Source organism: Mauremys mutica, chromosome 5 (genome assembly GCF_020497125.1).
Source record: "Mauremys mutica isolate MM-2020 ecotype Southern chromosome 5, ASM2049712v1, whole genome shotgun sequence".
Classification (NCBI taxonomy): Eukaryota; Metazoa; Chordata; order Testudines; family Geoemydidae; genus Mauremys; species Mauremys mutica.
Window position 1 is genome coordinate 59013983 of NC_059076.1, and position 25265 is coordinate 59039247.

At 41.8% G+C, this 25265-nt stretch overlaps 1 protein-coding gene across 1 annotated transcript in view; it reads right to left on the reverse strand.

The window, feature by feature from the left end:
• ZNF827 (zinc finger protein 827) overlaps window positions 1-25265 on the reverse strand; it is a 130760-nt gene that overhangs the window by 99495 nt on the left and 6000 nt on the right. The window contains exon 3 of the mRNA XM_045017998.1: window positions 4052-5062. Coding sequence (XP_044873933.1) covers window positions 4052-5062 — 1011 coding nt within the window. The remainder of the gene's footprint in view (window positions 1-4051; window positions 5063-25265) is intronic.

The following is a 25265-nucleotide window of genomic DNA, read 5'->3' on the forward strand; positions in this document are numbered from 1 at the left end:
ACCAACCAATAAAACCTCCAGAATGATTTTGTAATATGTTTCAGTATAATTCCTACTAGCTGGTAGGAGACAAAAATATAATTCGTCTGATTACATAGTCCTTCTGACCTAATCAACAAGCCTGAGAGAAAGAGTACATTTTCAATGTGTGTTTTGCAGCTTCAGAAAACTTCATGAGTAGAATTTCTATCACGCTCAATATATTATTAAATTGCTCCGTCATTGCATCTTTGAAAAGTCAGCGGAAACCAACACTATAATTGCTAGTGTTTCACTTTTTTCATGTCTTTCCTTATTTCTTTATAAAAGGTAAGAGACAAACTACAGAAATATATATTAGTAGCATTTTTTATTCATCAAGTCATTTCCTTCTATCATGTCTCCTTTTCAGCAACTGGTTATCATCAGAAGAGAATCAGAAATAAATGTTGCAAGTTCTGTCACCTATTTTCTAACCCATTAATAATAGGTCTATAAACAAGGTGGCTTACCAGCAATTTTGCACATTACTTTAGGCCAAACCCAGAACTGGAGTGAGCGAGTACAGCTCCGCTGATAACAATGAGAATTCCTAATATACAGGAATTGTGTGATCCACCACAACAATGCAGCCATTTCTGGGGTGGAACACAAGTTGCTTATAACACTACACAACGCTTTAGCATAAGAAGCAAAGAATACTGGGCCTGTGTCGCCTCTCACTTATACTGATGTAAAATCAGGAACAACTCCAATTAATTCTATGGAGCTACATGACTGTAAAACTGCTATGAGAGGAGAATCAGACTCACTGAATCCAATTGAAAATCAGGAAGAATATTGTATGTGTTCCATGCAAAGTGTTTATTGCTCAAATGGGAATTTGATCCAGGCATAGGGGTTAACACTCATATTCTTGCAAAAGTGGCATGGGATCTTAAACGGAGTCAGGGCCAATGTTCCCTTTAATTTTTCCCATCCATGTCTGGAATGAATTTTGTTATGTGCAATGGGGGTGGGGCTGAGGGTTTCGGAGTGTGGGAGGGGGCTCAGAGCTGGGGCAGAAGGTTGGAGTGCAGGGGGTGAGAGCTCCGGCTCGGGGTGCGGGCTCTGGGGTGGGGCCGGGGATGAGGGGTTTGAAGTGCAGGCTGCCCCAGGAGTGCAGTGGGGGGAAGAGGACTCTCCACATCCCTCTCCCCGCACAGCAGCCCCAGGGCTGGGGGGGGGGAAGAGGCACCTCGCCCCGCCGCAACAGGCCCGGGGAAGGCATCTAGTCCCACCGCAGCAGCCCCGCAGCTGGGAGAGGCGTCTGGCCCCGCCACAGCCCCGCATGCCCCAAGCTCCCCCATCACCACTCTCCACCTCACCCCACTGCCTCCAAATACCCCCTATTTCCCACTTCACCCCACTGCCATCTTCCAGGCCCACCTGTGGCCACGCCTCTGAGTGCAGTGTGCGCTGCGTGGCTCGACTAAGTGCACGGTCCTGGGTGGCCTCCTGCATGGCTGTGCATGCGCACACTTTAGAGGGAACGTAGGTCAGGATTTCATTTTACATTTCATCCAAAAGACAGCAATACCAACTTTAAAATGTTTCGTAACACCACTGCTATAGAGATTTATGGGATGCCACTTCAGTCTCTTCCTGAACCACCTTGAGCTTTACTGAGCATCTCCCATCCAAGTAATGAACAGGCCTAACTAAGGGTTAGCACGTGAGATCTGACAAGACCACAATCTAATGTGCTATTGCTCCTTATATACTAAAAAATGTTTTGAACTCAGAGCTTAATGCATGCTGTAGGCATGTTAAGAGTGCCTTTTTTTTTTTTAACAAAGATATTTCCCCCTTTACTGCCTCCTTATTTTTTCCAATATCTAGTAAATGATCTCAGTGATCATTGCCTATCATGGATATCTTCATTGCTGATGAAAGCAGCTGACTCATAATAACTGGAAGCAGACTTTCTTCAACTATAAAATATATGGGAAAATCTGCCAATCAGTGCCTTCAGGGAAAATATGTTTATTTTACTGGCAACACAAGCATGTCCTCAAGAGAAGGCACACACAAACAGACAAAACTTTATAAAATGAAATATTATATTATGGTTTCAGTGCCATAAAACCATGGCTGCAAAAAGAATTACTCCCATAAAACCATGGCTGCAAAAAGAATCAAAGGAATGTGTGACATTTATTTTCATAGCAAATATACATGATCAAGTGCCCAACTCAATATTTTAGAGGAGTACTGTAATGTCTACTGCTCAAAAGTCACACAACAGTGACCTCTTTCTGCAAGTTCTATGTCTCTACAGCAGAAAGAATGATTACAGAGAACCAAATTCCTTCAAAATCCAAATACCCTATCTCATAGCTTTTCTTGGTCTCTTATTTTCATTTGGTTAATTCCTTTCAAGTGAAAAGCTAATGAACATGTCAGAAAGGGAGCTAGAATTCAACAAATATCTTTGTTATTAAAATATCATGATAAAGTTTGTTTGGATGCCAACAGAGGTTGGTGAAGGCTCAGTACATATAAACTGATCATATTTTTATATATAAAACAAAGGAAAATGATTGTTTCATGGTTACCAAGGCCCTGAGGTAACATGCTCCCATTACGGCCTTTCAGCATTCCTGTGTTTTAAGCAGAGTAGACGCTAGAGATTTCACTGCATCACAGCCAGATTATGAATTGCCAGCACTGCATATACACTTAGACTGCACTTCTCTTTTCCAAGGTGCACAGGTAAGATTCCACAATTCGCTACCCAAACATATAGAAGTTGGATTTTACTACAATAAAAACGTTTCTCTTCTGCATTACTCTTCCTTATCAAGTAACAAATCATGTGAACGCCTTTTGCACATACAGTAAATAAACAGATATTATTAACATTTTTGGAATGGTGTATTATATTAAATGTAACTGAATCCTTGCTATCCCCTCTCTTTAAAGGCTTGTTTACATGAGAAAGTTATACCAGTATAACATTAAGGTGTGAATTTAAATCAATACATTTACACTAGTATAATTTAATGTAAACCCCTTCCAAAGCAACATAAACTTACCTGAAAAAAACCTCTTCTATGCAGGAATAAAAGTGTCCAAAAAACTGTATCAGTTTAATGATACCAATAAAACTTTGCCATGTAGATAATCCCTAACAAACTAACACCCAAGCCTTTTATCTTTCCTCATCCTATTTATCAGAGTTTCATTGTTAGCAAGATAACACCTAAATTCCATGGTGATGTCCATGGAAACACGAACATGTGATGCATACAATTTTTTAGAAAGAAATGTCAGTATGTATATAAGAAAATATTGCTTATTTTGATAATTGAAATAATGCAATTCCCTACATTCTTTCCTGATTTCTTTTGTTAGCAGTACAGTTCGCAATAGGCCTATATCTTAGAATGCTGACAGAAGTAGGAGAGGAAGAGGGAGGGGGTGGACCAAGAAGTATAAAGCGGGTGTTGTGGAGCAGAATTAGGAAAAAGCAGTTCATTTTCTTCTATTTCTTATGACAAAGAATTGGAAAGAATGAACATCAGAGATTCGTTCGTGCTTCTGCAGAAAATTTTAATGAAAAGTGGCAACATAATAATATACTCCGGTAAATTAGGACAGGGTAGTAAGCGATTATACAAAAGTCCATTTGTGACAGAGACAGCAGGAGGGAAAATTCTCCCTTGTCCAATATTTCAAAAGCACTGGTTTTGTACATGTTCCCTGATACCATGAGCTCCCTGACAGGGATTCTTTGATCTTCCCCATTAAATATTTCTTGTGTGGACCTATTCTGAACTTGGTGAGGAAAAAATACATTTGTATGGAATAAAAAAAATGTATTGAACTGTACACTCATTACCTTTCAAATATGGAAACATTTGTGAAGGTTTGATCTTCAAATGGCAGTATAAAAGCTATCCTTTTGTTTATTGTGTTCTTATTTTCATAATAGGTGGAAACAATACAAACCAGACCAGGGAAGAAGAGTTAAATAAATCTAGAGCAAAACAAATAAGCTTTACTTGATGGTTAAGATAAGGGTCCGTACCTGTATTAGTGGGCTTAGAAATTCTTCCTTTAGGGACTGGAAGTAGCAATAATTCCAAAGACTGTGGTGGAGTTACTTTCTCTTGCTTCATCTCTGAAAGCTGCAGGGGATCCTCCGCAACTAGTGACTTTTTCTTCTCAGCCAACAGGCTGCCTGCAGCCCTTGCAGCCACCTCCTTGAGTAGGGCAGCTGAGGAGGTCATTGAGGCCAGGGAAAGGAAAGAACTGGCTGGAGGTGGGTGGTCCTGCCCAGGAGTCATGCTTCTTTCGCTAACTTTCTTTGATAAAGCCGCTAAGGTTGAGCTGGCAGACTGAGAATTAAAAGGTGAAGAAAAGGATTCAAATCTTATAGTATCTTCAGTCCTTGAAAGTGATTTGTCCTGAAGAACTGCATTGGCTGCGGCTTTCAATTTCAGGATAGCTGAATCTGGGGACAAACCACAGGTGGTGGTTGAGTCTGGCAACCACTTACCTTGATTCCATATAAACCGATTACTTGCATTGTATTGGTTATTTTGTTCCTGTTTCTCAGCAAGCTTTCTGGCAAGAACACTTAGCTGCTGGGCATGATGAGAAGGTGGAGAAAAGGAGAGATTTGAACCAACATTTACAGGGGATTCGACCTTGCCATTGACTGTAACAGCAGTGTCCAGCTTGAGAGAACCGGCCTCCAGAAGCCTTCTCAGGTTACTGCTCAGTGGCTTATTTGGGCCAGGAGATTCATCTTCACACAAAGATGACACATCAGGAGAAAGGTGTTCTTTGCTCTGTAATGTGTCTCTTAAAGCCTCATTGTCAATAGCTATCAGCTCCAGCGTGTTGCTGCTAGGAGTTGCACTTCCCAGAGAAGTATCCGGGGAAGTGGACTGCGCCTGGATTCTATCCTCAAGAGACAACTTGAAGTTTTCCTGGACTTCTCCATACGATGCTTCCGAAGGGGTCTCTGAAGAGTTTCCAAACCAGTGTTCTTCTTCACTAAGTTCACCTTCCACTTCCTCCTGTCTGGTACCATCTGTGGGATACCAAAACCAACAAGTTTATTTCCAAAATATTAATGTGTCCTTAATGCTAAGTGTGTGAAGTTCTCTTAATACCTCCAGTTCTTGTCTCACCTCAACAAGATTCTAACGAATGCTAGGGACAATTGCATCAGGGTGAGCCCTAAAGCTGGAGCATCTTGAACAGTTACTAAACATTTGTCTCAAGTGCTTTCGTTTGGCATCTGGACTAGTCAGAAGAGGTAGCTTTCCGAAAAAAAAGAAAGAATGAAAGAGTGGAATAAAAAAAGAAAATAGTGGAATAAAAATGAAGGCATGATGGACTTGTTATCAGTAAGTCCTTAAAAACTTGCTAAGTCAGTGTAATTGTATAATTGCAGTAATGTATTTGCATGACCAGAGCATGGGCATCATTTATATAGTGCTATTATTTAAACCAACATAGACTGCTAATTTCTCAAAATCTTATAATTTCAGTGATGTTAAAGCAGTGATGTATTTGAATCATTGAGTATTATAGACTGTACCTAAAACTCTTAAGCTTAGTGCAGAGATGTCTTCAAAAGACAGACCAGGTGTTGAATCACTGATATTAAAAGTAGTTGCCTACAGTTATTTTAATCTTAGTCCAATCTGCACTGTGCCCTATTTGGGGGGGGGGGGAATGAAAATTTGTTGCTGTAATACATGATGTTTCTTTTCTGAAAAGCAGGAGCAGTAACCCTTGAACTGCAAGCTAAGGTATTGATCTCGCCACCTATTTAGAGAGGAAACGTAACATACAAATTTTCTTGCAGTGGAGACATGCCTTAACAAAAAATCTTACAGAAGAGCTAAAAGTTAAAACAAAGAATATACTAAATGGAATTTTGTTTTATCTTGAAAAGTGTTTCCTTCTTACAGTTAGCCACATTTCTTCTTGACAGGTGATTCCAGCATATCTAGTCTCTCTCCCCAGAGTTGACTGGCAGTGTTTAAAGTGTGGTGACCCTGGATTGCTCTTCTTCACAATGGTTATTCAGAGATATATAGATGTGACTAAAGATTTTTGTCCATCTAGCTGGCCAATCAGAATATAGTCAAGAACAATAGCAATGTTAGAATTAAATTTATGTTATCTCCTCTTGCCAGATACCTTTCTCACATATCTTGCTTTTAGACTGAATGTCCCACAGTATGAAAGAGTCATAGGATCATACTACAGCAAATCAACAAAAGGATTTTTTTTTTAAATATGGACACTGCTATTAGGATTTTATGGTACATACTGTATATTGCCTGATTCCTTATTCATTTCCAACAAGTTGAAAAACTTTAGATAGCAGCTGATGACTAATAATCAATATTTAGCACTATATTGCACCTTTCATCCATACATGCAGCCTCAGCCAACAGATATTTAAATAAAACTTGCCATAGGAAATGTATGAAGACAGATGTCTTCATATTCAGTTGTTCTCTCAATAACCTTTCCTGGGAAATTTTCACCAAAATTTGGAGAGGATACTACAGACAATAATAACTTAATCCATGCTTTAAAGTGACAGAAGTCCAGAAACTTTTTAATTAAAAATATCATATACAATTATTTTGACATTATCTAGGATCAAATAAAAGGTTAGAATGGGTCTCTGAAAAATGAATGAATCATCAGGATTAAGGAAAAGGTGCATGGCAGGGCCAATACCCTGTAGATATGTATAGAGATGAATGATGCTAGTCAGTGGTTAGAGTTCCAGCCTAGATTGTGGAAGCCACTGCTTCAAGTCCTTGCTCTATCAGACGTATCCTGTGTGACATTGGGCAAGTCACAGTCTCTCTGTGCCACAGTTTCCCATCTGTAAGATAGGGATAATAGTTCTTCACAACTTCACAAATAGTCACTTAGATTCCAGTGATGGGGGCCATATAATTATCTTATCAGAAATCTGTGCCTTTGTGTAAAAATGTAGTTTTCTCCCTATTATGTTCCTCTATATTGTTACACATCCTATATTTCCTAGTTACAACCAGCCTTTTACGATATGAATTAAATAACACATCTTACCAATCTGTAATGCAACTCTTCCTTCTCACTTATGACTTTTTTTTTGTCCTAACCACAGAGATGAATGCCTTGAATACATTTTCACAATCCAACCCTCCTCTTTAGTTTTCACTTGTCAGAGAAAATTTGCAATGTCTGAGAAATGGGACACCAGCAAGAACAGAATTGTCCAAGTCAGAGTCCCTTATTCAAAACAAAAAGGGATGGGGAAGGACCTGTATCTGTTATCACAGAACCATAATGAAGTCTTTCAGGGCTAGCAACACAGTTGCACTATGTGTGTGTCTGAGGTGACAGTGAATGAGAGAAATGGAGTAGAGAGCAACTCCTGTAGTATTCTCCCCTCTTCCACCCAGCACACACTGTGATGGGTTGGATCACAGAAACCCACTTGGGACTCCTACCTGATGTGCTGAGACTACCTCTGAGCCTGTTTTCCCTGCCAGCTTGGGACTTCAGTACCTTGCCTTGTTTGAGCCAGACACACTTGCCTGCGGCAAACTCAGATCCAAGTCTGAATCACATTCCCCACAAGCTGCAGGCTTAACTGAAAACAGCTTAAGAAGTGTCCCTGTCTCTAACACTCAGATGCCCAGCTCCCAATGGGGTCCAAACCCCAAATAAATCCATTTTACCGTGTATAAAGCTTATACAGGGTAAACTCAAACTGTTCTCCCTCTATAACACTGATAGAGCGATATGCACAGCTGTTTGCTCCCCAAGGTATTAATACACACTCTGGGTTAATTGATAAGTATAAAGTGATTAGATACAAAAAGTAGGATTTGAGTGGTTCCAGGTAGTAACAGACAGAACAAAGTAAATTACCAAACAAAATAAAATTAAACACGCAAGTCTAAGCCTAATACAGTAGAAAACTGAATACAGATAAAATCTCACCCTCAGAGATGTTTCAATAAGCTGCTTTCACAGACTGGATGCCTTCCTAGTCTGGGCCCAATTCTTTCCCCTGGTACAGTCCTTGTTCCAGCTCAGGTGGTAGCTAGGGGATTTCTCATGACTGCTGCCCCTTTTGTTCTGTTCCACTCCCTTATATAGCTTTGGCACAAGGCGGGAATCTTGTGTCTCTCTGGGTCCCCACCCTCCTTCTAAATGGAAAAGCCCCAGGTTTAAGGTGGATTCCAGTACCAGGTGACATGGTCACATGTCTTGTGAGACCCCCAATCCTTCATTCTTCCCAGCCTGACTCACAGAAAGACTTGCAAGTAAACAGAGCCATCTACAGTCAATTTTCCTGGTTGACGGGAGCCATCAAGATTCCAAACCACCATTAATGGCCCACACTTTGCATAATTACAATAGGATCTCAGAGTTATATTTCATATTTCTAGTTTCAGATACAAGAGTGATACATTTATACAAATAGGATGACCACACTCAGTAGATTATAAGCTTTGTAATGATACCTTACAAGAGACCTTTTGCATGAAGCATAAGCCAGTTACATTATATTCACACTCATTAGCATATTTTCACAAAATCATATGGAGTGCAATGTCACACACACATTCTCCATTGACTCCACCCATTAGGAAGACACACCTGCAGAGGGTCAAGTGAGGGGGACCAGAAGGGGGTGCAGCACCTCTTCCTGTACTAAAGGGGAACTCCCCCTCTGCCCCAGGTGTGTTGCAATGAGCACTTCCTATTTGGCTGGAGCAGCGAGAATTCCTCCTCCTGTTTCACTTTGCTAGAACTACTGCAATGTGGCTGCCTCCAGATCCCAAACTTGTCTCTGACTGTGGAGAGAAAGTTCTTCCCCAGCATTTCTACCCCCAACACCAACTAGGATTTTTTACCCATCAGCTCCTTCAGTGCACTGAAACCGGATCTCTTCTAACCGCTGACACTGTTCTAGTTCACTTCTCAGTACTTCCCTCAGTCACTGCAGCATCAAGTCCTCTTTATTTTAAGGCTAATGTTGAGCGCTGGCATCCGAATCCTGTCATGAACACAGTTCAACTTCCTTTTAAACATTAGTGTTTTGGTTTTAAAGAAGCACTTTGAAGCCTGATGGTTTTGTATCACAGGGGAGCAGATGCATGTTTGGGAGGAGTTTAGTTCATATGGATTCACGCCCCTCTGAGCTCAAGCAAACCTGAAAACTCAAAGAAACGCACCTGAACCCACCAACTTTCCTATGGTTTCAAATTAAATGATAATTCCCTCCCCAGAATCAGGATGTTCATCTGACAGAATCAGGAGATGATCTGCTTGAACTATGCCATCCTCAGGGAGCCTATCAACAAAACTCTGGCTGTATTTTGAGTTTGTGTTGGACAATTTGCACAGCACCACTTGAAAAGACACAAGATTTTCTCATAATCATATCTGACTCACTGCTTATGATGAGTCCTGGAAAACTTGGAAGGAAAATATATTTCCTTACTGAATTTTTCCGTCTCCATCATATACACGCTATACGTTGTTACTGAAGGGATACTTATGAGCACAAGGGTTGGTATTTAACTTTTTTTTAATTAGAAAATTAAGTTCTGGTCTTGGGGGTATAAATCGCCTGGACTTTGCAAATTGATATGTTACATTAAATTTTGGGCCAAATTCTCATTAACTTCAGTGGGAGCAGAATTTGGCTGGAGCATCTGACTAACTTCTATGTAAACTATCCAACAATTGTTCAAGTTTCTCTCCTTGTCAAAGATTAAGGGGCTGATCCTGTAAAGATTCTTCTTTGCTGACTCCCATGGGAGCTCTGTACACACAGAGCATTTGTAGGATTGGTCCTTGAATTGTTTGTCAATATTTGACAACAGTGGAAGTTGTAAGTGCTCAGCGTGTCTCAGGATTACATCATTAGAGGACAGAAATGAGCCACACAAAGTACATCCTAAACTTGCTAACAGTGTTAAAAATCCAACCAAATACTTCGACAACTGTTGCCACTGATTTAGCTCAGTATGAGACATATTTCGATAGAACCCCAGTGGTTTGAGCATTGGCCTGCTAAACCCAGGGTTGTGAGTTCAATCCTTGAGGGGGCCATTTAGGGATTTGGGGATTGGTCCTGCTTTGAGCAGGAAGTTGGACTAGATGATCCCCTGAGGTCCTTTCCAACCCTAATAATAATAATAATCTATGTGCAACAGTAAAAGTGCCAAACCCTCTTTACTAACTTATTCATCTTGTAAAAAATATAGTGACACTCTGCTTTGAGGGGAAATCAGATTCAAAGGCAAATCCTAATGACCAGAAATAATGACTAGATAAGTTCATGGAGAGGATTCAAAAAAGAACTAGATATGTTCATGGAGGATCGGTGCATCAATGACTATTAGCCAGGATGGGTAGGGATGGTTTCCCTAGCCTCTGTTTGCCAGAAGCTGGGAATGGGCAACAGGGGATGGATCACTTGATCATTACCTGTTCTGTTCATTCCCTCTGGGGCACCTGGCATTGGCCACTGTCAGTAGACAGGATACTGGGCTAGATGGACCTTTGGTCTGACCCATTATGGCCATTCTTATGTTCTTACAAAATTATATTTTATGATTGTACCCTATGGGTACTTTTTATTTAAAAGTATCAGTGCATTAGAATTTGCTGTGGATATTACACAAGCTTCAATTAAAAAAAAAAGACATTTCTGAAAACTGAAAAAAAACCCAGTCAATTATGCCTTGGACATATCTATCCTAAATCAACTGCTGGAATTGTTTCTCTAGCACCAATACAATATATGCTTGCCACACAGGAGAGTGAAAGGCAAGGGAGATGAATGAAGTAGAGGGAAGGTAATGTACATGTCAGAGAGTCCAGGGATGAGGAGGATACAGTAGTCAACACAGGCCAGATTGAAAGCCTGAACAAGCTTTAGCTGTGTGGATAGAAATAAATGATCAGACCGCAAAAACATTAGAGGCAGAATGGGAAAACCTAGACAGTTAGAAAAAAGGAAGCACTGAAGATGACTTCCAAATTATCAGCTTGAAGATGATCTGGGAGGAAAACTAAGGAAAGTGGGAAAGGAAAAGAAATGGAATCAGGAGAAGATGGTGTCATGGAAGACAAGGAAGGTCAAGACTTTGAGAAGGCAAGTATTGTCAATCAGTGTCAAATGCAGCCAGGGGCCAAGGATGAAGGAGCAGAGGGCTTGAAATTTAGCCAGTAAAAAGTCGCTGGAAACCTTGGACAGAACAGTGTCAGTGGAGTGGAGAGGATAGAAACCAGATTGGAGGGGATCCAGCATGAAATGAGAGGAGAGGAACTCAAAGCAGTGCTTGTAAACAGCACATTCAGTGGGCACTATATCAATAAACAAGGAAATCGTATCTCAGAATTTAATACAAACCTGAAAACTAGGATTGCCAACTTTCAAATCGCACAAAACACCAAACACCCTTGCCCGGCCCCTGCCCCGAGGCCCTGTCCTGCCCCTTCTCTGGAGTCCCGGCCCCTGCTCACTCACTCCCCCCTCCTTCTGTCACTCGCTCTCACCTACCCTCACGCACTCGCTCATTTTCACTGGGCTGGGGAAAGTGGTTGGGGTGCAGGCTCTGGCTGGGGCCAGAAATGCAGGGTTCAGGATGCAGTTCCTGGCCAGTGGGAGTTGCAGAGCCAGCGCTCAGGGTGGGGGGCAGCACGCGGAGCCTCCCTGGCCACCCCCGCGCCTACAGCTGCAGGGACATGTAGCCCTTCCTGGCAGCTGTGCAGAGCCAGGTAGGGAGCCTGCCAACCGGACTTTTAACGACCCGGTCAGCGGTGCTGACTGGAACCGCCAGGGTCCCTTTTAAACTGGGTGTTACAGTCAAAAACCAGACACCTGGCAACCCTATTGGAAATATATGGAAGAAAATAATGGATATCTCAGCTTTCCTAATACAGTACATATCTTCACAATGTAAATACAAATAATGTATTTGCATGTAAGTTAACTCAAACCCTTCCCTCCCCCAAAAGATCACATGCTAATTCTGCGTCACTTTTATCTGTGTGCCTCTGGCTGTCAGCTCCACATGAATCTTTGTTAATTTCACACCAAGGTGTGATAGAAAGTCAGCAACCATAGGGCTAAAGAATAGTAGCTGTGCAACTGCATGATAAAAAATACCTGGGAAGTTAATTTTATGGAATCCTATAAAAGTTGTCCAACCCAGCTCAAAAAACTGCCTACCAACTTTTTATCATCTGAAATGCTGAAAAAGGCTGCCTTTTGACCAGTTAGAATAATAAAAGCCAGTAGGCAGTTTTGGGAGTTGGGGAACTTTTACAGGTTTCTACACTGACTGGACTGTACCAATCTTGCAGGTACTGCTATGGAGTGGGGGATACCTTCCTCACTGAAGTTGCAGAAACTCCCCTCCACAGAACAGCATTTACAGCAGTGTTGGAATAGACTATACATTCAGAGCAGTAGAATGTTGATTTTCCCACAGGGATGCTGAAGAAAAATCATGATTTTAATAAAGGCCTGCCTTAGCTTCTGTATTACATTCACAGCACCAAATAAAACTGAAAAGACACAGTTGCATAAACAGCACATGGATGCTGGAGTGCACACCATCCCCCATAGTTCCCTCATGATACTGGTGACCTATAATAGGTAAGAAGCACAGAAGTCTGTTTCTTCTCTCAGTGGAACTTTTGGTTCACTGATAATTCATCTAAGGACCATTTAACTCCTGGCCTCATCACAAAATGATTTATCAATGTGGCTGGTACCCTAACCAGGGGGTTAACACGAAATGTCTCCATTGTAGACTGACCTAGAGAGTAGCACAGTTGTAACAGGAAAAAGCCAGAAAACAACTGCTCCTACATTCTTGTCTTTCTTCCCCATATTTAAAATATGTGCAAATGTAAACACAATTAGATAGAGAGAAAAGCCCTGGGAGAGAGACTATGTTTTATCTCCATGTCTTCTAAAATAACGATTTCCCCAAAGGGAAAAAAAACCCCAATTTTAAGGCAAGACACAGCAGCTTTATTTCCATTCTTTGTTTAAATTGTCATTATAAACCTCAAAGAAACCACTAGGTTGAATACTCTATGATAGAACTTTTTTAATCAGAACACTGAGATCAGTCAGATGCCATAAGAATATTTTCAAAGGAGACTATCTTGAGGACATAGCATGTCATACAAGAGCAGGCTACAAAAAGTGCTATCAATACCTGCTTGGACCACTATCCACCTGATAGACTGGACAATGATAGCAGATGTTTATAAAATGAGAAAAAGACCTTATCTCTTTTTTGAGAGAGTCAAAAGGAAATAAACCTCCCTTAGTACTGCTGAGGTCAACCAACTACACAGAAGAGCAGTTCATAGACCTAAAATGCAACAAAAAATTCCACTCCTCCCACAACATCTCTCATGGTATCTAATGCTTTTAGGTTTAATGGGGAATGAGTAAACTACAGTAGCCAACTTTGCTGAACAATAACTAAGGCCCTACGAAGTAACATCCCATAATAGATACTTAGATTTGGACACACCTTTTATAACCTTACCACCAGATGGTGACCTCACTGACTTACCTTTAAAGGAACATGCCTACCTGAGAGAGCTAACCTGTCTGTACATTAATAGATCAAAAGAGTTCACCTTGTTTATATGAAGAAAGAGATCAACTGTGACTGGGATCCAAATACCTTTGCTGGCATCAACCACCTAGACCTTTTTCGAACCTGAGACTAAATGACTGGGAAGCCCTTTATTAAGGGCCTGGGTTTTCTCTGAGTCCCCTTAAATCAGCCAAGCTGTCAAATAGAGATTTTGATGAAGCCCGATGAAGCTGACCAAATGGGAGGGAGATCAATTACTACTCCTATACTTCTCACTGAAACTGCAATCAGCACTAGAGATTTGATGGTCCACCTGGCCCATAAAGTTGTCTAGAAGCTGGTCGTACTTGAGGACATGGATTCTCTCCTTATGGTCTCTCCATGCTGAAGTGGCAATGCACCACATTCCTCACTGTACACTTACAATGGCAGGTATATTTACACACCAGGGCGCTCAGGTAGACCATTGAAATCTTCGCCTTCCTTTGGCTACTAGGAAAAGAGAACTTTTAAATTTGATAAGATTCTCTTGAGTTACACAAAATATTGTTTACTTTGGGGGGGGGTTTGCTTTGACATCTTCTGAACATCTTTCTACAGTGACAAGTTGTTCCAATCAGGAAGTGTCAGATCCCAGGGTTGGCGGAGAAGCTGGCTTTCCTGAAATGCAAATAACGTCAGCTGCCATCTCAACACTTCTGCCATCTCTAGCACACAAGGAAGCCTTGTCATCTGTTTCCATTTGGGGAAGGAGGAGAAACTGGAGTCTTGCTGCTAACAGAAGTTGTCTGGGAAAAACCATTTAAGCTCCCCCATAGAGCACATCAATATGGGTACTAACCTGTACACCGGTCTAGGTAGCTGTCTGGAAAAGCTGGCTCTGTATCCAAAAGGATCCCTAGATATATGATCTTGACATCTGCAGCCTATACAAGATCTTCGCAGAGTCTGTTCTGAGTCAAATTGTTTTAAGTGATGGCCAAATGAATGATCCTTCCTGCTTGCCCCTGAGGGACCTGCAATGGTTTGGGGACATTTTTAACAAGAATTTGGCCCTGTGGATACTGAAAGAACTTTAGCTGCTCATTAATGAAGTTCACATTGAAAAGTTTCACATTAGTCACAGAACCAAAGTCCAGATTGGTGCATTTTGAGCAGAAATACAGGAGGGCTGAATACTGGCTATCTGCAGATGGCAGACTCAGTTACCTGGCAGCCAACTTTCAAATGGATCGGAACCTTGCACAATGGCCAGATTCTAAGGAATGGACTGCCACCTCAGAGACCCTAGCCCAGGGGTGGGCAAACTTTTTGGGGCGAGGGCCACATCTGGGTGAGGAAATTGTATGCAGGGCCGGGGCAGGGGGGGTGGAGTGCGGGATGTGGAGGAAGGGGCTCAGGACAAGGGATTGGGGCAGAGAAGGGGTGCAGAGTGTAAGAGGGGGCTCAGGGAAGGGGGTTGGGGTACAGGAGGGGTGCGGAGTGCAGGATGGGGCTCAGGGCAGGGAGTTGGGGTGCACGGGGTGCAGGGTGCAGCAGGGAGCTCAGGGCAGGTGGTTGGAATGCACAGGAGTGCAGAAAGGGGCTCAGGGCAGGGCAGGAGGGGTGCGAGGTAGAGGGCTTAGGGCAGGAAGTTGGGGGGCGGGGGGCAGGAGGGGTTTGAGCTCCAGCCCGGTGCCGCTTACCTAAAGTGGCTCCGGGGTGGCAGTGGCGCACACCAGGGCCAGGGCAGGCTCCCTGCATGCCTGCCCTGTCCCCACGCCACTCCAGGAAGTGCTGCGGCCCCTGGGGGGGGGGGGGCAGAGGGCTCTGCGTGCGCACATGGAGCCCTTTGCCTCCCGGCCCGGGGGCTGCTTCTGAGAGCAGCGCCGGGCCCGCAGCACCACCAGGGGTAATCCCACGGGCCGGATCCAAAGCCCTGAAGGGCCGGATCCGGCCCGCGGGCCATAGTTTGTCCATCCCTGCCCTAGCCTATAGACAAGTCATAACCACAAATTTGTTCAGACAAGATCCCATGGTGCTATCAGTGTGTTGTCCTCCCTAGACACAGCAAATGAGGAAAATAGGGTCTAGTGAAGGTATCATCACCATAGTGTCGACCAGCAAAGCAGCATGCAGTTTTATCTAAGCCTTGTGGAATGTAAAATCTAGTTAGGGGATACTTCTATTTGAGGAAATGGGGAGAACCACACCACATGCTTAGGGTATGTGAGGGTAAAGGGATGGAACAATGATCTTTGTTCTTAGGGATTTCTTTTATCCCCTGAAGGACAATGCACTGGAGGGAGGGAGGAAGGAGCTCAGAGATTTAAATGAGGAATGATCATGAGACCAGACAATACTTAAATATAGCAATCTGAGTCAGAGGGCTCAGAAAATGGATCATCCAGAGTTTTGAAGAGGAAAGAACAGTGACAGGTAGGCCCCTGCCTTGAACAGCCCAGCAACATTTCCCTCCTGTTTTTAAAAAATCTGTAAGCCATTTTTGTAAATGGTGCTGTGGCGTTGTCATGCTCACTCCCCAAGCCTAACACATGTTTTGGAGGATGTATCTGCCAACAGGATAGATCAAGGCATCTATCTTAAGGTTACTATATTCTTCCTTCCTGTCAAGGCTGTGGGAAACACCAATTGAAGAGGGAGAGTTCCTATGCAGCTTAGTTTTTATGGAGTGGCCATTCACGAGAAATGGACCTTCTGAGAAGAGACTGGAGAGGAGTGTTTAGTGTACATGCTATTTATGCAAAATGTGTCTAAGTTCTGATTTTAATAAAAAAGCAAGAACCTCTTGCCTTCTAATCCTGACTTAACTGCATAGCCACATCAGATAAAAACTGGTGGTCCAATCTGTTTTGCACAATATCTATATTTCTACTATAGATTTCACCAAAATCTTACTCCCCAGAACCTCCTGCCTATTCTCTCAGTGCCTTCAATTGTCCCTGACTCATCTAAATTAGAGCCTGCCAATGCTCCATAAATGGGTGCATTTATGTTTTCACTGCTTCTTGAAACAAAGTGCATCTTCCATCACCAGAAATGTATTGCAATCCTTGCCACACCTTCAGGTCCTACAGCCAAAAGTAGGACTAAGCATACTTCTATGTACTGGGCAATTTAGAGCAGCCAAGACTAAAGTGATTTGTTTAGGCTATAGATTATTAAAACTTCAATGCACCTCGATGCATGCAACTTATTTGAGTGCAGCCAGTCATTTAAACCTGCCAGGGTCGTCAAGACAACTAGATTTCAGTAACCCTTCCAGCTGAAAAAGAGGGTGGACAAGAGGAAGTTGTGAGAGTCAGTTCAGATAGCACAAAGGACTGACTAAAAGTAAGAAAAGTATGTAAGCATGCCTTGTTGCACACAAACAATTTGCAATGAAGCTAAGAGTTCTCTGATCATAACTGCAACTTATTATCAAGGTCTACCAAACGCACTTTAGTTATCACAATAATTCTGACAGCCATTGAAAGCCTGAAAGACTATTGGAAAAGGCAGTAAAGCACTGGAGTTATTAATTGAGCAGAGCGGGATCATTTTAAATTTTCCTCAAAGGACACACCCAGCAGTGCTGGAACAATTTTTATAGTGGGGGGTGCAGAAAGCCATTGAACAAGACTGTAAATCCTGTACATGATGGAAACTACTTAACTACTTCAAACCAGAGGGTGCTGCTGCACCCCCAGCAGCCCTAGTTCCAGCACCTATGGACACACCATTGTCAAAAGGCCAATCTAGGAACCAAAAATTGCACAGCCTGATTACCTGCTCCTTTACCCATTCATTTGAAGGGACTGCTGTTATGTGTTGTTCACACCATATAGAATCTGTCCCCTTAAGCAATCAGAAGTAAATTTACCATAGCTGCCACAATGTTATCAGAAAAAAGTATCTGCTAAGATTGATAAATTGGTCAATTATCTGCTTCCTTGACTTTTATTCTTCTTGTATAAATGTCTTCATCCTTACATTACCAATACCTGTTACAAAGTGATGTGTGCATTGACAAAACAACTGTTTAAATTACCAGGAGATCCTTAACTGAGCTAAACAGAATTACAATTTGCTTATTCTAAAAACAAAGCTGTAGCCTTGGAAAATAAAGATTTTCAAAGAATACTTGTGAATAATGTTGTCTATGCATATTTACATTTTTGTCATCTGCACCTTTCCTGCCAGTAGCATCAGTGGGCTACAAGAATCTTCCAGAGAAGCAGTGCCCCCTGGTTCTGCATCAGTGCCCCATTGTGCAGCCAATGATATATAAAAGGGCCACACAGTCCCACGCCATCTCAGTTCCTTGTACTACATCCCAAAGTCCTATGTGAGGGTAGAACTCTGAGGCAACACTCTCAAAGAACTGTAGTCACTGATTTCTTTTCCAAGGGGAACTCTGCATATTCCCACTTGTGGGAGTCTAAAGAACAGTACAATTCCAAAGGTGTAATGTAGGGGCACTTGAAGATCAGGGCTCCATTGTGCTGGATGCTGCACAAATGAGACAAAGATATGGACCCAGCCTGGAAGTGGAGAACAGATCTAGGTTTCAGGGTGAATTGTCAAATTTGTGGCTGAAAAGATAAAGAAGATGAGTGAGCTGAAAGCTGAAAAAGAACTTTATCTTTGAAACCAACTTCCCTCTACCCTATCTCCTCAGTTGCTGGTGAATCTAGAACTCCTGGAAAGTGTCTGTACTGACTCTGGAATCTGAAAGAAGATGAAATAATGCTCTTCTTCTTCTTCTAAATATAATGAATCAGTCCCAGAGACTTGGCAATGTATCTAGTTTCTTTTATCTTTCAAACAAATCATATGTTTTAGAACTGAGAAGACCCTCTCCTTTTTAGGGGAGAACTTCAAGCTCGGCCGCACTCCAGCTGAAAGACTGGATGATTTAAGCCAGAAAGATCTTTGGAGAGTGACACCTGAGCAAACGCCCTTGAAGAGGTTCAAAAACATTGTAAAATGTTCATCAAACAAGTCTAGAAACCATTTGACCCTGTAGGTCAATGCCCATCACTACTTACCCCTGCTCCTCAAAGAGATGATCATGAAGAAAAAACATCCAGATCCATAAGTACTGGTATCTAGCCGTGATGGGCTGATAATTAGCAACTTGAATTCCCAGAGTAAGCGAGGAGTATATCTTTCTGCCTAAGAAGTCATTCTTTTGAGCCTCTTTCTCAGATGACATAGTACTTGACAGCCCTTTGAGATGGGTGGGTGGGTGAGTGAAGAAAGCTAAAGAAGGACCTGGTATAAGTGATCGATCTTCTTGATGACCACAGATGCCAGAGTCAACCAGATATCCCAAGCAGGGTTTTACATGCCTTCATTCATGGGAAGGGTAATCTTCACCTTTTCCTTAGTCTCCAAGACATTAAAGAAACAATGTGTCTTCTCTTGAACCATAGTAGTGTCCAGATCCATATAATCTCTCATTCGAACTATCAATTCCTGAAACAGGTTGTAGTCATCAGGAAATGACACTGATGATGAAATATTATCAAGAGGAGAAAAGGATGATGATGCAGCTTCCTTACCTGTAGGGAAAGACTGGTCAATATCACATGCCATGTCTAGAAAAGATATCATGAACATTGGACAGAGATGGAAACAGAACAAGATTTATAATCAGTTGCAGGAATGAAGCAAGTGGTTATTATACTCTAACTCTTTTAGGAGAGGCAGAAAAGGAAAACAGGGGAGCAGATTTCTCCTGACCCCCACTGTATTCAGAGAGGTTCTTGTCAGTATAGCAATATCAACCAAAGATTAAGCCAGGGGCAAAGAAAAGAAGCCTGCAACTTGTTAGCCCCAGGGGCAAGGGTAGCCTCTCAACAGAAGTTCCTAGTTGATCCAGAGGAAAAACAGGAACCCCTGAAAGCTAAAGCTCCCTTGTCCTGTGAGCTGTCCAGGTAAACCTTAAAGTTCATCTTAGTTGGTATTGCGTCTGACCCAGAAAGCTCCCAAAACTGAAGTATCACTTTAGGGTATGGCTACACTTGCAGCTGTACAGCGCTGCCACGGGAGCGCTCCCACGGCAGTGCTTTGAAGTGCGAGTGTGGTCGCGGCGCCAGCGCTGCAGGTACTCCACCTCCCCATGGGGATTAGCTCCCAGCGCTGGGGCACTGTTTACACTGGCGCTTTGCAGCACTGTAACTTGCTGTGCTCAGGGGGGGTGTTTTTTCACACCCCTGAGCGAGAAAGTTGCAGCGCTGTAAAGTGCCAGTGTAGCCAAGGCCTTATATTCTGTTTAGGCCCAGGGACTGCTCTAACCTATTAGCTGCCGATAGCTGGAATGCTGAGTGCTCTAACCACACCCTCCTCTCTACCACTTTCCAGCCCTGACACACTCCCTACACTGGGCTGTAGAAGGATGGAGGAATAAAAGACAGTTATGGTGGATCTTGACCCACTGGGAACTCCCCAATGCCATCTCCAGCTAGGAACACACAAGCAGCGTCCACTGCATCATCTTAGCAGTGCAAAGGGAGCAGAGTAAGCCTGTGAATCTGGCCCGTAGCTGACAATGCTGTTAGTTTTAAGTTGTAATTTAAAAATGAAGTTAATTTGAATTCAGTGAAATTATATTATTCAAACATTTAAAGTTTAAAAAGTAGCTATAGAGCGTATGTTGTAATTATTTGTTTCCTTTTTATAAAAAACACCACAGTTTTCTACAGTAATAGTTCAAAACACTAAATTTTACTAGTGCTACAACAGTATTTGGAGCTATTGCTAGAGACTAGCTTTATAATGGTTGTTCAAGTGATTAGTCTAATAAAACAAACAAGGAAATCAATTAAAAAACCTTGTTCCCATAGTATTTAGGCTGAGATAAACAAAACAAGCTCAAGCTGCTACTGTGTCCTTAATTATCCCTGTTGTGCTCACGTCCTCTATCAAGAGGTCACAAAGTAAAAGGTGATCTCATATACAATATGCACTGCAATACTCGAGCATACAGGTGACATCAGGACAGCATGCCAGCTCTAACAGAGATTTTTATTTTTAATTGGTTTGTATTTCATTTTGCTATATTTAATTTCTACTGCTATATTTCTTGTAAATAATATGAATCTGCTTTACCATTTAAAATACTTACTTTTGTTCTCTCTCCTGCTCACTCATGGTACTTTAAGTCTGGTAGCATTCCCATGGGTTCAGAGACAAAGGTTTCAGGTTGTTGTGTTCCTGCCTCTTGATGGTGAAATTACTCCTATATGCTATAAATGTCACAGAAATCTAGCTGACTGTAATTTGACTTTTCTCTTTCCTAAAGTCGGATTAGAACATGGTAAATTATATTCTTTGTGTTTTTAATTTTTCCCACAGAAAAGGCATTCTGGTAGGTATCTCTGGGAAATTTCAAGAAGTGTTTGTTTTGTCGTGCTGTGTTTTCTACCAAAGACAGCTGCTTTCTGTGCCCCTGAGAGGATTGCTTGGGGTTAACAAGCAGAGCCAAACAAGAGAGGATTAGGAAGCTACTCATAGTTATAGGCTAAAACAGTGAAGCAGTCCTCTCCATGCGGAATAGGCATTGCTCACTCTTCAACATGTTGTTTAAGACACTGCCCCAGCTTTCGACCCTTGACAGAGGTCAGAGGTCATATAATCAACATTTTAGGACTCAATAAAAGACCTTCTTTCCTCAAACCTTGTTTTATTTTAAAGAGAATGTAGATTTCATCCCAATTTGTTGGTACAGGAAAATAAAGTCTTGTAATTACCCACAGAACAGGTACCACATACACAGCAGCAATGCATTTCTCCATCCTGCCCTAACAACGCATCTGAACTCTGACTTGGAGGGACCACATCAAGGAGCGAGGGAAGTTTCCTCTCCATGCCCAGTCTTTGGCTTCTCTGCTGAGATAGTCAACAAGTGTGATCTTTTAAAAAATATATATGCACACTTCTCCTTTAGGAACACTACTGAGTTTACCAACTCATTTCATACAGGCCGCTAAACTGCCTTCAAATGCAATGATTTCAAGAGTCTGATTCACACTTTTGCAAAGGCCCTTTTACACCTGTGCAAAGGGACATTAAAAGTGGACAGAAGATGCCCCCTCAGAATAGCCCCTGTGCAGAGGGTTTCCCTTTTCAGTGTAGTAGGGGCAAAAGGGTTCTATGTCAGTTCCCAGGAAAGGGGATGAATCAGGGTAAGCTTAGAATCCACTGGGTCTGGGCCCATGGGAAGAAGAGTATAAATTAGAGCAGCCCTAGGGTTGCTCTACCTTACACTGGGGACTGGTAAGGGACCCAGAATATGAGAAATGCAAAGGTGAAAGAAGTTACAAGTGGAATGTGTAGCACAGTAGAACCTCAGAGTTAAGAACTGATCTGTCGACCACATGTCTAATTTGGAACCGGAGGTACACAATCAGGCAGCAGCAGAGACAAAAAAAATAAGCAAATACAGTACAGTACTGTGTTAAATGTAAGCTACTAAAAAAAATAAAGGGAAATTTAAAAAAAAGGATTTGACAAGGTAAGGAAACTGTTTCTGTGCTTGTTTCATTTAAATTAAGATGGTTAAAAGCAGCATTTTTCTTCCTTATAATAAAGTTTCAAAGGTGTATTAAGTCAATGTTCAGTTGTAAACTTTTAAGAACAACCATAACGTTTTATTCAGAGTTACAAACAACCTTCATTCCCGAGGTGTTTGTAACTCTGAAGTTCTACTGCAAGTGGTAAATGTTCTTGTAAGTTGGCAGGCTGATCCACCAGCCAGAAGAGTAAAATAGTGGTCCAAACAACTGCATTGGTGCACTGTTCCAGTTGCTTTGATCTGGGCTTTTCTTTATTAACGCAGAAACAAAGATTCAGAACAGCTCAAAGCAACCCAGTCTCAAAGACTTGTCTAGCCTTTGTCTCCAGGGCTTTGCCATCCTTATACCCCTTCCTCCAGGGCTAGGGCCCTGCTCAGCTGAGGCTTCCCTTCACCTGGCTGCTGCTCCCTACAGGTGTCTCTGTCCCAGGCCTCCTGACAAGTGTGAAGAGCCCTCTCCCAGCTCCTTCCTCGACCTTGAATTTGCTCCCGTTTCAGATATTGGGAATAGGAGCCTATGTACAAGTTCCAGTGTTTTCTCTGGCTTTTGAATTACAGGCAGAACATTTCACATCTAGGTCACTATCTTAAAGGCAGACCTGGCAACTAGTGACTGAGGGCCTGATTCCTACTCTTTTTCTGCACTTGAGACAGGGATGGAGGGAGCAAAGGAAAAGAGAATTTGGTTTCCTCACAGGCCTTGTAAACAGTATGTCCTAACACCTAACTTCTCTTCTTGGGCTTTTGCCTGCTACATAAGTTAGTCTTCCTCAGTTCTACCCACTCTCCCTCTCCATTTGTGCTGCGAAAGTGTTGGTGCAAAAGGAGAAAAGGCCCTGCTTCACGAAGTCTGCTTTTTCCTCTTCTTTGGTTCTCAGTCTGGAGTCTTAAAATTCAACCTGTCCTGCCGAAAAGGAGTGAGTATTTTGTTTATTTTAACTAGGGCATCTATTGTTCAATGGAATCACCTTGCATAGCAGGAAATCCTCTGTAGGGTAGGTAGAACTTTAAGGGCCAGGACTGCAGCTCTGTTGAGCTGACGGAGATTGGAATTAAGCACCCAAAAAACTTCAGTGTCTTGACCCAAGAAGAAGTCAGACTATTCATGCTGACACAGATACATCTGGAAAAGAAAAACTGCCTCTTGGGAGCATAACACTTACTGCATTTAACTATGACCCTCAGTCAATCTGTGAAAAGAAAGCTACTAAAGGACATATTCTTATCTCAGATCTCTGGGTGTGTATCACTGAACATTTTGTAAAATCAGCTACATTGCAATGCCAGCTACATTGCAATGCATGTGTGTAGATCCAGTAGCTGATTTTACAAGATAGCAACATGTACCCATGTATCTAAGATCAGAATCAAGCCTAAGTTTTATTATTTTAATTTATGAAACTATTTTCTAGTAGAAAAAATTCCCTCTAAAAGTAGGCTTTAGGGAATGATAATATTCACCTACCTGGGACTTTTTGCTTCAGCATCTAGTCATGTACTGTACTTTCATGCCATAAAAATGTAATTTACAAACTTATCATGACATTACAAGGCTTGCTTGTAGGAGAAAAAAATAAAACCCTCAAACTGGAGTTCATCATGCAGCATTAGCTACTTTGAAATCTAGGCTTTTGCAAACATTTTCTTATAAAATGTATCAGTAGATCTTTCAGCCTCCTTACACCATGAAGTGTTTTGTACACTTGCACCTAAATGGTATGCATTATAGCACTACACCTGGCAAACTAGGCATAGTGGTACATCAGAAACAGGGCACAACATCATTATTTACAAAGTACACTCAAGTATGATTCTGCAGTAGCTTAACTAAAATATAACTGTGAAGGGATTCTAGGCGTAAGCCAAATTACCTCTTCATAGACATCTGAACTGATGTCTAGATCTTGCTTTCTTTCAATAGGGGTAAAACAAAAAAAAGTCTCATATATGGTACTTCATGACAAATCACATGGCTTATGAAACCTCATGCTAAAAAACCTTTTAACTTCCAAAAAGTTCTTTTTTGTAGGTCACACTCTCATTATCTTGTTCTGGGATCTGGTCTGATTAAATTATAGGAAATTACTAATACTTCATTCTGAACAGACCAGCTCCTCTTGGCTGCTCGGTTTTATTTATTTCCTTAATTCCCTCCATCCCTACCTTCTTACATATGTAAAAGAGAGAAGAAAATCACTCTCTTTTACAAAGGGTGAGGTTAAATTAATTTCTCATATATTTAAAAGAATGCATTCTGTTGTCGCCTCCATACCCCAACCCTCCATCCCACCCCACCCCACCCCACCCCAGTGGTTCCTTCTGTTGAGGCTGTTCGAAGTTGCATTTGTACTTTACGCTAATTTGCATCCCCACCCTATCCCAAATGTCATTCAAAAGATCCTAAAATTGTACATGGCTCAGTGAGCTCCAAAGCTGGCTCTTGGGCAGTCTAATTTATGCTCTGGCAACATGATTTATTAATGTTTTGTACTATCGCACAACACTAAGACACATACTACCATTGTCTGACTTTTGACAAGTGTCCCAGTGTAATGCTGAGAAATTATTTTTAAAAATACAGTCATAAGAGGTTGATTCTTTTTCTTTTTGCGGTTTGAAGTATGTACCTAATTTATTTGGGCATACTTTATTTATGCGAGCTTTCTTCCTCAAGGAAAACAATGGGAGGGACCAAACAGGATCAATATTTTTTAGGTGGAGCAATGCAGACAGCACTGCATGCATCTCACGCTACTCTTTAGGTAAAAGACGCACTACAATACCACAAGGATAACTATGATGATAGCAATGAAATTATTAACCCGAATTCACTAAGAAGAATAATTTTCCCTACATGTATTCTCTTGTCAGCAATGACCCCCGCAGCGGCAAGAGGTTAAAAATAATAAATAGAAACTATGTTAAAAGCTTATCCATGTACATATGATGTCTGCTAGTAAGGTAATAAATACTATTAAAAGAGAGAGAGACTCCTGTTGCTGATAAAAGCCCTTTTCACTGGCAGCTCTAGATTCCTGCACGAAGGCAAAAGACTGTTGTGATGT